Below are 13,351 nucleotides of genomic sequence, written 5' to 3'. Positions count from 1 at the left end.
GACTCAAGACCTCTCATTTAAGCCGTGTGCTAACAAAAAGACATTTGAGCATCCAACAAGGTTCTCGAGTACGAAGGTGACCAAAATGCACACTGGTCAGAGGAACGTGCTTCTGCCACAGCAATGTCAAAAAAACAGAAACTGGACTTTAATATGTACATTTTTAATGCCAGCACCCAATGATGCCCTAAAATGTAATTACCCGGGCAGTTCCTGGAGATCAACAGGGTCATAAGGTAACGAACAGTAATTCTGCTTGGTGCACACTATGAAAGCCTCAGCATGTTAATAAAAAAGACAAGCTTCAAGAGCATGTACGTAATATAATTAAGCACGGATAGATGAAACTCTGATTCTCCATCCACCTGCGTATTTTACCCAAGTATTTTAAACTTTTCCCCATCAGCAATAAGGTTTGGTAAGGCTTTAAATCTTGCACACTGCGGTACTAAGCTTTTTAAAGAATGGACTAGGAAAATAAAAAGCAATTCCAGCAATCGAAAAAGGTTGGCTTTTTTTATTTACAGACTACTGGCAATTAATTTAAAGGCATCAGATAATGGAGAAAATAGGCATTTTCTAACTTAAAAGTATATAAACAGCTTCATCAGAAACCAATCTTTTAGGTACATAAACAGCTTCATCGGAAGCCGTTCTGCTAGTTGCATAAAGAATCCTATTATGCCAAATTAATTCAATCTAACTAATTAGAGAGCAGGAAGTTCTTTCAATTATTTTATGTGCTGTCTGAGAAACACACTTGAATACGAGAGCAGATTTCATTAATTGCGGTTCATTATTCTCCAGATTAGTTACTAAACTTGCATCCGAAGGTCAAAGACAGCAATTTTGTTAGCTGCCACCACCTTGACTGGAATGTCTCTGCATTTTTGAAACTCGGGCAACCACTGACTATAAACAAAAACAGCACTGGGAAAGACCATTTTGTTAAGATAACTTCTGTATGTGCTCGCTTACTTTAAGGTTAATGCCAGCCTAAGAAACGGCCTATGACTGAAATAAAAAGCTGCTGAAATAAAAAAAAAAGAAAAAGGGTATTTTCAGAAGGAGGGATCAGAACTCTGTCTGTTCACCCGCACAGAATCAGAGATGCGGTAACGCATCCGCTCGGGGAGCTGCTTGGCCACGATGAACTTCAGCTATAAACTTGGAAAAAGGTGAAGTACTGCTCGCTTGGAAATGATGCTCAAAAGCACGAAAATCAACTTAGCCATAAGACCCTGCTTACAAGGCGCAACAAAACAGATCTGATGCTTTCTGCAGAGATGTACAGCCACCTAACCCTGATAATTTCACTAGAACATATTGAAGATTTAATACAACAGCTGGGCCAGCCAAGTAGTTCAAGACGGTTCACCAGCATTTTTCCAAAAACGGGTTTTAATGACATTAGATAATTAAGTACTCTCAAATAATATAACAGATATGCACTGAAAAAGGGAGCTTGACAAGAACTTTGGAAATTCTCTTTCGCTGTAGTAGTTTGATGAACCAGGAGAAAGTAATAAACTGATCCACTTAGCTTTTTGGTATTTATGTTCAAAAATCTGTTATTACATACCTGCTCGTTTGCTTTCAGCCAGGAAAGGATAATTTAGATCTTTCCATTTGCTTTGTAAAGCATTCCTTTAGTCATTTCTATTCCTGAACCTAGCTCTCCCAATTTGCTGTTTACAGCAACAGAAGTCCATCAGTTCCCAGTTAGGGGTCAGATTCCTTTGCGATTACAGCTGAAAAAAATCCTTTTTTTGACTCAGAAATATCATTTTTGTGTCCTCTCTATCGCGTGGTTTACTACAGTTACGCAAGAAGTACTAGCTTGCTGTCTCGCTCGGGCAGGTTAGCGACAAGGTGGTAAAGCTGACTGCCAAACACCGACCCCCAGAGCCGCCCCAGCATCCACTGAACACAAGGGCCATTCGTCACCGCCACCAGCTAAACTCTTCTGCCCACATTTGCATCACCAGGCCGTTATAAAGAAACAGCAAGAAAGATTAGGAGACGTGATATTTATGAACTTAAAGCCAGCCTCGCTACAACAGCACGTGTTTATTTTTCGTGCCGCACAGAAGCTGTAGCTAAGTCTGTGGCTGTTCCTTCAATTCTTGCTCTCTTCTATGCACTGTGATTGCTAACAGGAACGAAGCAGCTCTGTTTCCTCACTGACAGAGCTGCAAAGAATATCTATAACCCTCCCAAACCAGGGAGGCGAACTTGTAATACAACTGACTTGTTCTATTACAAAACTAAAAGTAGCGAATAATTTTAAGATTTCATTTTATTATACAGATCCAGCGGTCATGGAAAAACTTAGGTTGCTCTCCAACGCAACCTAGCATTAAAACATCACACGCTCCTGTTTGTTTATTAGCTTTTATCTTTATTTTTTTTAAACAAAGCAGAAATAGCATTTTCCCTCCTATTAAAAATTGTTGCAATCATGATCTGATTACCTGAGTTTCCATAGTAATCCATAATATAAATTAAAATCTCTTTAAACAGATGCCTTTGTAGTTTAAAAACTGACTTCAAGACAAATAATACAAGGCTGATCTTGCACAGTAGGAAGGAGTGGGAACAGGTGGTTAGAATAGAGGCAGGAAATTAGGCCTCGTTTGTAATCTCAGCTCTCATTGATTCAGTAAGAATTCAAGAAGTTGTGAAAGGCTCTCACTGCAATTGTAAAGAGCACCTATTTGCATCTTTCGATACCCGAATACCTCTAAGAAAGCCACTGTCTTAATTTTAATTCTCTAAATTTCATAGATGAGTAAGGTTATACGATTCCAGTCTCAACACTAAGGCTGTCGTAAGCAAAAGGCAACATGAAAATGTAAAGCATTAAATTAGATAAGATTGGGGAGTAAAATTTGCTCCTTTTATTACTTTGTAGAGAATAAAACAACAGTTAAACTAAAAATATTTTGAATCTGTCTTACTTTTATTTGTGCTAGGTCTGTGGTACATGACTTTTTAAAATATTTAAGTGTTATTGTATATATTTTTGGTTTGTTTATTTATTTAATATTTCACTGTACTTCTACAATGACAAAACAACTTCCTGCAACCCTCAGGCATTCTTATAATGGCAAGTTTAGTTGTAGCAAACAACGGAACAGAATATCTGGATCCTATCACAAAAAATAGTTCCTTGAGGATTTTAGGTTTGGAAAGGTCTAAGTTAACCAGACACGTGAACAAGAAACCCAGAACTCCAGACACGTGAACAAGATGACAGCACAGTGAGCGGGACGGCTAACAAAGCATGGACAGAATGGACTTCCACAAACTCAACAAGTGAGATCTGGCTCCAGATTTATCTTCATAACAGTTTTTTAAATCTTCCAGACTTACACTATACAGGACTACTCCCTTATAAATAAACTACAGACTCTCAAATAAAGGAGAAAATATTATTTATAATGGGATTCTGTATTTCATCTGTTTTCTTTAAAAGACAGTGGTGTTTTCTAGTCTGTTTGACCACGCATTAGCTCAGAGGACAGAAGCCACATCTGGAGCAGGTGGAGTTTTGCAGCACAGCATCCAAAAGAAAAAAAAGCTTCTCTGATATGTGGAATAGATAAGAGAATGAACAAAAGCAACTGTCCGAAGTACACAGCAGAAGATGTTAAAAGGTGACATGAGCTGGGGCAAGGGGTTGGGGGGAATAGTGTATGAAATAACGAATTAAAAATAGAATTACATTTTCCACTTGGCAGTAGAAAAACAACACTAAGTGCACTTCATAAATTTTACTATTGTTGCTGCGAGTGGTATTACCATAAATCACGTTGGTAGCGTACTTGGCACTTCTAAAAAGCCAAGTGGGGCTGAGTGTATCAATAAGTTTAAACAGCTCCACTATCTCTGGACAGAATGGAGGGGAAATGCATTACAAGGCTCTACTATGACTAAAAGCTTGGTTTGCGCTGCAACAACATCCAAAATAGCACTTTGCCAGCAAGTCTAACAGCACTCACCAATATTACTGCATAGCCTATTTGATTTAATTTTTTACCTGCTGTGCAAGAGGAGAGGTCTGCCTGCCCTTCTTCTCATCTCTAACAGGAAAGAGAGACTTCAACAGCTTGGGCATCTGAGGCACAAAGGACTTCACAGGATTCAGATAGGAAGCAGCAAGGCTACCGATACCTGTTGGAAAAATTAAAAAATGAGAACAGTTAGGCTTTGGGGAAAGGAAAAGGAAAAAAAAACCCAACAATCCAAACCCTCCTAAACATATATTACAAAACTTATCATTTTAGTCTAAGATGACATCTTCCAGTGATCAATGCATTAGCCAAGGAAAAGCATTGAGTGCTTGCTCCTCCCTTGAAAGGGACAGATGAATTTGGGTAGGTCTTAATCTGTGGCCCCAGCATACAGAACATTTTTTTCTTCATATGGTGTGAAAAAGCTTGTTGTTTGCAATTGGAAACATAAAATGATTTATAACTTGCAGAAGCAGGGAAAAAACAACAAAAAAACCAAGAAGCAAAACTGAAAAAGGATGTCCATACAGCCCACAGTTTTAACAACAATTACAAAACTTACTAGAAATAAAAGATGAGAAGATCCAAGTTAAGAAAAAGAAAGAAGTTAGGGGCATTCAACTCTCCTTACTCACACTGCCATTATTTCTACACTACTCCCGCCTTGAGAAAACCTAGTTAGACACACAAAACATCACTACAATATAGCTCTGCGCTCTCAGTTACACATTAAGCACATCAGCTGCAAAATAATCCATCCAATTTCAGTGCTGCTTATTTTCTAAAACCTTAGCGACCTTACTGTCTTTGCTGGTTTACTCACATAACAAATAGCACTTCCTGAGCCCAGCTAACTTTTGGTTTTATAAATTGAGCTCCTGAGATGAGACCGCATCTTCAGACAACTTTAACCACGTGGCATTTAGCAGAACTAGTGACAGAGTTAAAGGAAAGGCTAGTTGGAATAGCCGAGAGTCTGAGTAGCTGCACCACAACTGCTAAATATTCACAGAGAGAACTGTGTGGACATTGCTCTGGAGAAGAAATTTCTCTGCATCTCTGAAAGCAGCTCAGCTTCATCTGGCATTCAGGAGCTGGGGGAACTTCACTCCATTTTTCGGAAAGTTGATTTAGCTTTAGGAAAGCCCTTACCTGGATCAGGAGAGTGGTTTTGCTGCCCAGAGCCCGGCAAAGAGGTACGAGATGGACTAATGCCTCTACGGGAATTTGTGGCACCTCGGGATACATCTTGCTGACTCTCCCATCGGCCCTGGGGGAAAAAAAAAAGGTTGTATTTTTCAAAGTTAGCACACCAGCAAGAGTACAGCAATACTTACATACCATGCCAGCCTGCACAGCCCCTTTGCAAAGTTCAGAATGCACAGAGCTGAGGAAAGACCCTTCCCCAGAGGCGCTTTTAGTTGAAACACCCAGTCCTGCAAAGATAAGCACCCTCAGCTCCCATCAGCATCAAGGCACATAAAAACTCTACTTATAGACCTTAAAGCTATAATAGTTCACTCAGTTGTGCAGCTGTGTTTTGGAAGGTACAACGTGGTGAAGAGTTACACCCAGGAGAAAATAAAATAGCACTGCCTGCCCAAAATTCCTAAATATTTCACTGTCTTCTCAGGAAGCGGACACAAGTGAAATCTGGATATAGAGAGTGTCAGGGAGAAGGGGTGAGGACAGACGGAGCTCTGAACAAGAAAAGAAATATGATTTTAGACCTAAAGGCTGGATGTTAGTGCCTAGGGTCAGCTAACGGATGAGCTGATCAGATCAAGAGGAAACAACTGTGTAGTGCAATTTTTTTTTTAACAGCCAGGAAAAGAGGAAAGTGGAATACACGACAAGAAGCTGTGGATACCAGGAGCCAAGAAAAAGACTAAGTAAAGACAGGTTAGAGTTTTGACATGGTTAGTGAAGATGAAACACGATGATTTTCAGACCTGCAAGAGCCTGAGTGCAGACGAGGTAGGAAGAAACAGCAACTAAGAAGGCAGTAGGCCATCTGCCTTCCCAAGGTCCCGGGACTCTCTAGCTGGGTTTTCAGATGGACCCCAAGGGAGGCACACACCATTCTGCACGTGGGGTGCGATTTCTCGCACTTTCACAAAGGTCCACTGTGGTTTTGCATCTTTCATCTCAACATTACGGGTCAGAAACTGCCTCAGTGACAAAGTCTCTTGGCTAACAGGGAGAATCTCCAAGCTACTATTTCACACCAGTGCATGAGTGTCAAGAATTTATGTGGCCAAATCGGTTTTTCTTCCTAACTCTATCATCTTGATATGTAAAATCGTTTACAGATTCCTCTGCAATGACTACACTAAGCGACTGGCCAGAGGGTGTCTCTGCTGAAAGCTTCATGCGGATACAAGACAGTACATTGCCTCACCAAACTGAGCGCCCCGTTAGCTGTGCAGAGCTGAAAGGCAGGCGCTGAAGTCCATGTGGTCGTCCTGCAAACTTCTGATACAGGCACATTCGCAACATGAGTTCCTTTGTGCTGCTGAAGAGTAGTCTCTAAGCTATTTGTTGCTAATTTACTTAATTTATAGGAGACCTTAAGGCAATTCGATACCTATTTTAGGGTCTATGGGTGAAAAGAATCTGGTCTCAAATGCTACAAGAAGTCTCAATGTCTTGTGGAAAAGTGTTGTCCTGTTCAGGTAGCAGAGTGCCCTCAGGACTACAAGCTTGCAAAGTTTCACCTCTCCAGAAATAGAGGTTGCAAAGACAGGATGGTGCAGCCAAACCGATATAAACTGAAGTCTGATCCCACTTCTGGTCAAGAGTTATGGTATGGTTGGTACAATATCTGTACTTGTCTGGATTATATTGTACCTGTATCTGAATCTTGCTTGTCCTTTTAAAAGACACAACAGAAAGAGGAATATCTTCACAACGATATGGTACAGCAAACACAATAGAAATGAGTCACAAGGGGGTCACAAGATCTGCTACATCCCAGACCACAAGTTTTATTTATTTTTTCCTGAGGGAAGAAGGGGAAATGCAACTTTTCAAGAAGCTTCATGCTGTTGGATGCAAGGAAATAATCTGACCTTGAACAGAAAAATGACAGGTAGCTAAACTAATCTTAACTGTAACTTGAAGTCATGAATGTTTCACAAATAATAAATAAGCCAGGATAGGAGGAATAGATTTCTCCAATGGGTTGAAGGTCACACTGAGCAGCCCAGAGCAAAAATCGTTTCCATTTGGATCTATAAGTTAGTCCCATGGAAGCTCTCCTGCTTTGAATAGCAAGTAACTTGCACTTTTGCAGAGCAGCACCTGTCTTCAGACCTCTACTAGCTAACATCTATATTATTAGATGCAGAGACAACAGGCGCTGTTTCTGTGAAGCAACATTCGGGACACCTAAAGACTAATGGACGTCCGAGTTGACTGGAGGCAGCCATCCTGAATGTCAAAACTGATGTAACCCAGGCTGGGACTAGCAGTAATATCAGGGGTTTGTTTAGTCTTGTATTTTTGAGGACTCTGGTGTTTAAGCCCTTCTTGAAAGCTTCCTGCACTATCAGCATGGATGACAGAGCGGTTCTACCCATACCTTAAGCCCCCAACTTAAGCATTATCTTTGACCTGCAACTCATTTATGCCTCACACACATCAAAAAGTCATGCATACGTCTGGAAAATTCTTCCCACAAAATGCTTCTATGAAACAGCCTTTCCTATTCCACCCCTCAGAAACTCTTATTCAGGCTTTTGCTATCTTGAGTTTCAGCTAGTGCAGGTTTCTTTCAGGTGGCCTCACCGCATGCGGTCTTGCCCCACTTACATCCACTCAAAAGACTGCTTCAGAGACTGCTTTACCCTGCCATTTTGATCATCGAAGACATTGAAAGCCAGCATGGAAACGGCCAACGACTTCAGACTATGCTCAAACCGTCTTCCCCTTGGGATGTGAAATGTTTCCTGAAGTCTCCTCCTCTGGTTCCCACCGACGGGTTAGTTTGCAGGAGGAGAGTCAAAACACAAAAAAAAGAGTTCATACTCTATCCAGATGGGGAAAATATCTCAGTGTAATTCAGTATTTTTTGGATGCACCAGCTCAGTGGTGCTGAAGGAGTTTAAAAAAAAAAAAAAAAAAGATGACTATTGGGTGGGAATTCATCACAAGACTCAAATAATTTCGAAATACTGTTTGGTTTTGTTGCCTTCTGGTCTGCAATCAGCCTGGTAGATGTTGGCATTAGGTTAAGAAAAACAACTATGGAAGAGTGCAAAGCATCTGAAGGCTTCTTTTTTGGAGGACATAACAAAGCTGGATTAGTGTTACTTTTGGATCTTAGGGTAACGATCCACTTACTAAAGACAAATGGATAAGGGTGTCATGTCTTAATAATTTTCTATCTATAGGCCAAGTCTAAGTGCTTCTGGAGACCACAGAGACATAAGAAACAAAGACTATTACAGGAAAGTTTTCTAGCTTACTAGAACACCAATTCAATGCAGATAAGGAGCAGCTGAATCATTTTCTGAATCACTATTTGTTGAGTCAGAAGTGCCCTTCATTGACCATTCCAACAAAAATAATTTCAGGCAAGTATCTTACTTTAGATCTGCTTAGAGAATGATTAAAAAATCGGAATAGGTAAGAAACAGAACAAAACACTTTCAGAATATTCATCCTGTACAGACACAATGGCAAGATTTAGTGACTTTTTCCTTAGGAAAAACTTTTTTCTTAGAATCTTTAGGAAATTTTGCTTCAGTCTTAGTATTACAGATGACTACATTTTCTACATAATTTTAATTTAACGTTCTACATTTTGCCAGGTTAAATAAAATGCAGGTCGTGAGAACAGGAATACGCATTTGAGAACAGGATTTGTCTGGCCCATATACTTAAAGCATGCTGGGTTTTTAAATAACACTTGCTTTGGAGTGAGTGGAAAGATCATCATTTTAGACTGAAGGTCAGATTTGTCAGGGGTTATGTGAGCCTCAAGTCTGAGATGACAGCAAACCATTAAAAAGTAGGTAAATCAGGGCAACAGGTGGAGAAACATTTGCAAAAGAAAATACCGGAGACAACTGAAAGGGTCAACTGTTGTGCGAAGAATCTGCAGAGGCAAAAGGTAGTTCCGGAATGATTGATTTTACTAAGCTGGATTGAAAGATAACCCATCTCAATCTCACAAAAAGAAAAAAAAGTAAGAATTATTAACCATATTAACTTGACGAAGTTCCCAAGTTTCACATAAGCATGTTATATGGCACTCTCCCATGATTGCTTTGTGCATTCACTAACCGAAACACTTACACACTTTAAGTCTAAGCCATTGGTATTATTTAAGTGCTGTGAATCTTTCCTCTATCAAGAAGGGTGGTGAGAGAAAGGAAGGAAGCTTGTAAATCATTTGCCCAGAGGAGCCATCATTTCATGAATATATTTGGTCTCTGCCAAGTGACCAAACAGAAGTCAAGTGACTTAATTTAACAAATCAAAAATAGCCACCAGAAGAATGCATGTCCCTTGATGTATTTTGATACAGAGCTGTTTATAAAGTGGTTTATTTCTAGAATACCTTTTCCTTCTTCTCCTCTGCCTTCCCTTCTTTCACACATCCTCCACGAAAAACACCAGGGAATTTATTTCAGGTCAGCACCGACATGCACAAAATCTTTAGAGCAAATATGGGTGATCACTACCTAAGTCATCTGAAGGCTTTACCTGACAACAATTCTTTTCCTGAAGTTGACAGACCATTAAAATGCTGCCACTGGGTAAGAGAAATGAAGAGTTCTTGTGTTTTATTACTTTAGCGGTTCAGAAAAGGCTTAGGAAAAGGTGACCATGTAGCACTTAAATATAAGCATACAGCTGGGACAAAAGGCACTTGTTCTCACGAACAGCGTGATTATTCAAATTGATCTACGTGGTACCAATTTGCTGAAAAAACTCTGGTTCCCAGTAAAACCTGAAGGTTAAGTGGCACAGTCTTGTCTTACTTGGGTTTTGGATACAAGGCTTTTGAGCTACAAACTACTGGACCTTTGGGAAAGGAAGGATGACTGTCGAAGACAAACCAGCTATTGTGCAAAGGTATTTTAAGAACAACTCACGAAATTTTTCATCAATATGTGATTATAGTCTGAAGGAGACCTGTAAAACAAGTCAGAGGTGCCTTCCATCCTTTGTGCATCTGATTCATCCAGTTTAAGTCAATTGAATTTTTAAACTTCCAATGCCAACACCCTGGAATGTAAAAATCCAGCTCCGTATCTTTTATCACCACTGAGAGGCTCTATACCCCTGCATCACCTGACATGTGCTGATGTGCAAGATGAAATAGAATTCATCTCGCTCTCCTGTAGCCATATCTGTAGTGATAACAGGAGTAAAAATTGGCTTTTTCTCATTTAAGCAAGCAGATATAACTTAGAGGTGAGACCAAATGCAGTCCTGTCAACCTAATATGAAACATCCATAAGACTGTATTCTGAAGCAAATTTACAAGGCATCTCCTTGCCTTCTCAGCCAGTGAGGTAGCTTCATCTTATGAGTTAGTATTAAAAAAATCCCAATGGTGACTTAAATATTTCAGATGAATGCACATCTCAGTGTGACAGTCGCCCTCCTCTTTGGAAGCTCTCTGTGGTGTCAGCACACAGAGATAGTCTTTAATGTTTTTTTCAGAATAAGCCAAACCCATGCCCCGGCTCCAGTCCTGGAAAAGGGCTTTTCCAGCTCTTCATGGGGGCATGACCACCCATCCACGTCTGTAGTAACACAGATTCAACCATGGCTGCAAGATGAATCTGGGTCCGAATTCCGGAAACTTCTGATCTGCCTGTTTTAGTTGCACCAACACCATCTTTACTTCTTATTCTAACTTGTTTAATGTTCTTGTTTACAGGGGAATGAGTCCTGGCTATTCATAGTACTGAAGAATGAAGTAGAGCCCACATTCATGATTTTACCAGTATGAATGGTACTTTACGTACAGGAATGAGACTGAAGAGCCCTTTCCACAAAGCTAAAAATCCATGGTAAAGACAGCAGGAATGCAAGGAATAACAACATTAAAATTAGAGAGAAAAATGAAGTAGTGGAATAAAAGTTAAGGAGAGGAATATTCTGAAATGTGTCGGGGATTTCCACTAATATTAAAGTACGCAGGCTTGACAGATTAGTTCTCCGCCCAATTCAGGATGCCGTTACTATCCTGTGACTGATGTTTCTTATGATATAATAAACCACTTGTTTGAGATTAGCTTATTATAGTCACTTGTAAACAAAACCAAATTCCTGGTAAAATAACGATTTATGACTGCTGGAGAAGACTTCTTTTTCACTACATTTCTCTGCAAGTGACAAAGACATCTCACGTAGCTGAAACTCCACATATCAAGCCATTCTCAGATCCGTTATGCTAAAATAGATACACGACTGATACCACCAGTGTGCTTTATGATGTCTGTGTGCTATAGGAACATTTAAGAATTTGTTTAACATTTCACTGTGATTACAAACGCTTTCCTTCACCTCCCTAGGGAAACGGAACCAGAGATCCATTTGAAATCAGAAAATGCTAACAGGGGAGTTTGCACCCGCCGTGTCCTGAGGAACAAGTGCCTTGAAATGAAGCACGCTGCGAGCAAGGAGGTAAGCTGCACCGTCTCAGCTCCACGTTACAGCGGTACGGTGGGTTTGTCAGCGGCTACATCAACCACAGCGAAGACCTGCAAAACCCCATGCAAACCACTACCAAGTAAGCCTGGTTAACCAAAGCCTGGTACAACTAAGGGGACAAACACTCCTCCGAGAGTGTTAACATGATACTAAGGATAAACATGTTTTCCATTGGCCCAGTATTAATTTAAAATCATTCTTTCATAGAAATCAGAGTGTTGTTAACGCTGAACTATCTGAAGCCATAAAGCCAGAGAAAGCTTCGGAAGAAACTCTCGACGTTTATCTCATCTCCAGCCTAACGTACCCATGACTGGCATATATTTGCTTGCTTTCATGTCTGTCTATTTTTTTTTTTAGCTGAGATGGGGCCATTTCTGAAATAACTTCACCCTGTCCAAAGAACTGTGAGAAATAGCATTAAATAGCTATAGCTCTGTAACAAACCATAAGAGGCACCCAAGAAGGAGAAACTTCTCTCATTTGTACCAGTTTCACACTGCATCAATGACAGGCTTTTCAAGGGAAAAAGCTCATTTGCTGTGTACTATGCAAACGAGACACCGCCAGCAGCATCTTCAAAGCAGGAAGTAAAAGCGCGTAAGTGAGCAAAATAAACTTTATAGTGAGATAAAATTCTTATCCCACTCATTAGGTGGACCTAATGCATTACCTCTGCTGGGACCTTTGGACTCTTGAAACATGCAATGAGAGAAATCATTGAGGGGAAGGGAGGAAAAAAACAGAAATCATTAAGAACTCTGGTCTTTAATTTTTGCTTTAAAAACCTACAATATTGAAACATCCCACAGTTCTCTCCAAACAGAAGTTGCCATAAGCACTTTATCACCTGCACATATTTTAGCATTCTCTACATGGATCAGATGTAGCAGATTTAGCAACCAATGCTAGAGCACTACATCAAAATTCTATTATTCCGTGCAATTGCATTATGCATTAAAATGCCTTGTCACCACTAGATTCTCCCTTTTAAAATGACTACACGCTCACTGGGCAGAATATCCATCAGGAGAAGACACTTCAGTTTATCTAGGATTTGGAAAATACGTTTAAATTTAATCTTTCACTTTTTAAAGAAATACTTTTGATCTATACTGTTGTTTTTAAGGAGTGTAATGGGCTGAATTATCACCCACCACAAGCTTAAGACTGCTGGTTTCCCTCTGAAGGTCAGAGACTCTCTTCATAGGCCTCTATTCTGTCCTAGAGGAGGACCTGAACTTACATATGAACCCCAATGTGTCCCCTACCCAGAAGGTTTGCATCCACCCAGATGAAGGCTTTGGAAGAGCTCTGAAGCTTGACAAAGAGAAAATTTCCCCTGATAAATGCACTCCTGGGTGATGGATGGCTACGTTTAATCTCATCTGCTCGACTCAGGTCTGCCATTGTACGTCCCACAGCGGCTGGCAGCAGCGCTATATGACTGACGAAGGCCTGGGAACTTTCCCAGAGAGGTCTAGTGAAGCACATCCCAAGCTAGTTATGTCCTAGGAACAGTGCCAAGGATACAAGGAGCACATGGGTGCACCCCACCTTTTTACAGATGCTTCCCACTTACGCCCCTGTAACTGGTATAGTGTAGTCACTGCAGCTACCTTTTTTCTACAGAAGATTTTCCAGGAGACCTTCAGATACTT

General features: G+C 40.3%; 1 protein-coding gene across 8 annotated transcripts in view; it reads right to left on the bottom strand.

Annotated features, from left to right (window-relative positions):
* KIF13B (kinesin family member 13B) overlaps nt 1-13,351 on the bottom strand; it is a 131,875-nt gene that overhangs the window by 15,940 nt on the left and 102,584 nt on the right. For all 8 annotated transcript variants that reach the window (XM_082305732.1, XM_082305734.1, XM_082305733.1 and 5 more), the window contains 2 exons: nt 5,169-5,286; nt 4,043-4,176 (listed from right to left, as the gene is read on the bottom strand). In XM_082305732.1, coding sequence (XP_082161858.1) covers nt 4,043-4,176; nt 5,169-5,286 — 252 coding nt within the window. The remainder of the gene's footprint in view (nt 1-4,042; nt 4,177-5,168; nt 5,287-13,351) is intronic.

The sequence above is a fragment of the Platalea leucorodia genome (assembly GCF_965183815.1).
Source record: "Platalea leucorodia genome assembly, chromosome: 3".
In the NCBI taxonomy this organism is placed as follows: domain Eukaryota; kingdom Metazoa; phylum Chordata; class Aves; order Pelecaniformes; family Threskiornithidae; genus Platalea; species Platalea leucorodia.
Note: the sequence above shows the minus strand (reverse complement) of the source record. Positions and strands in the feature narration are given on the sequence as shown.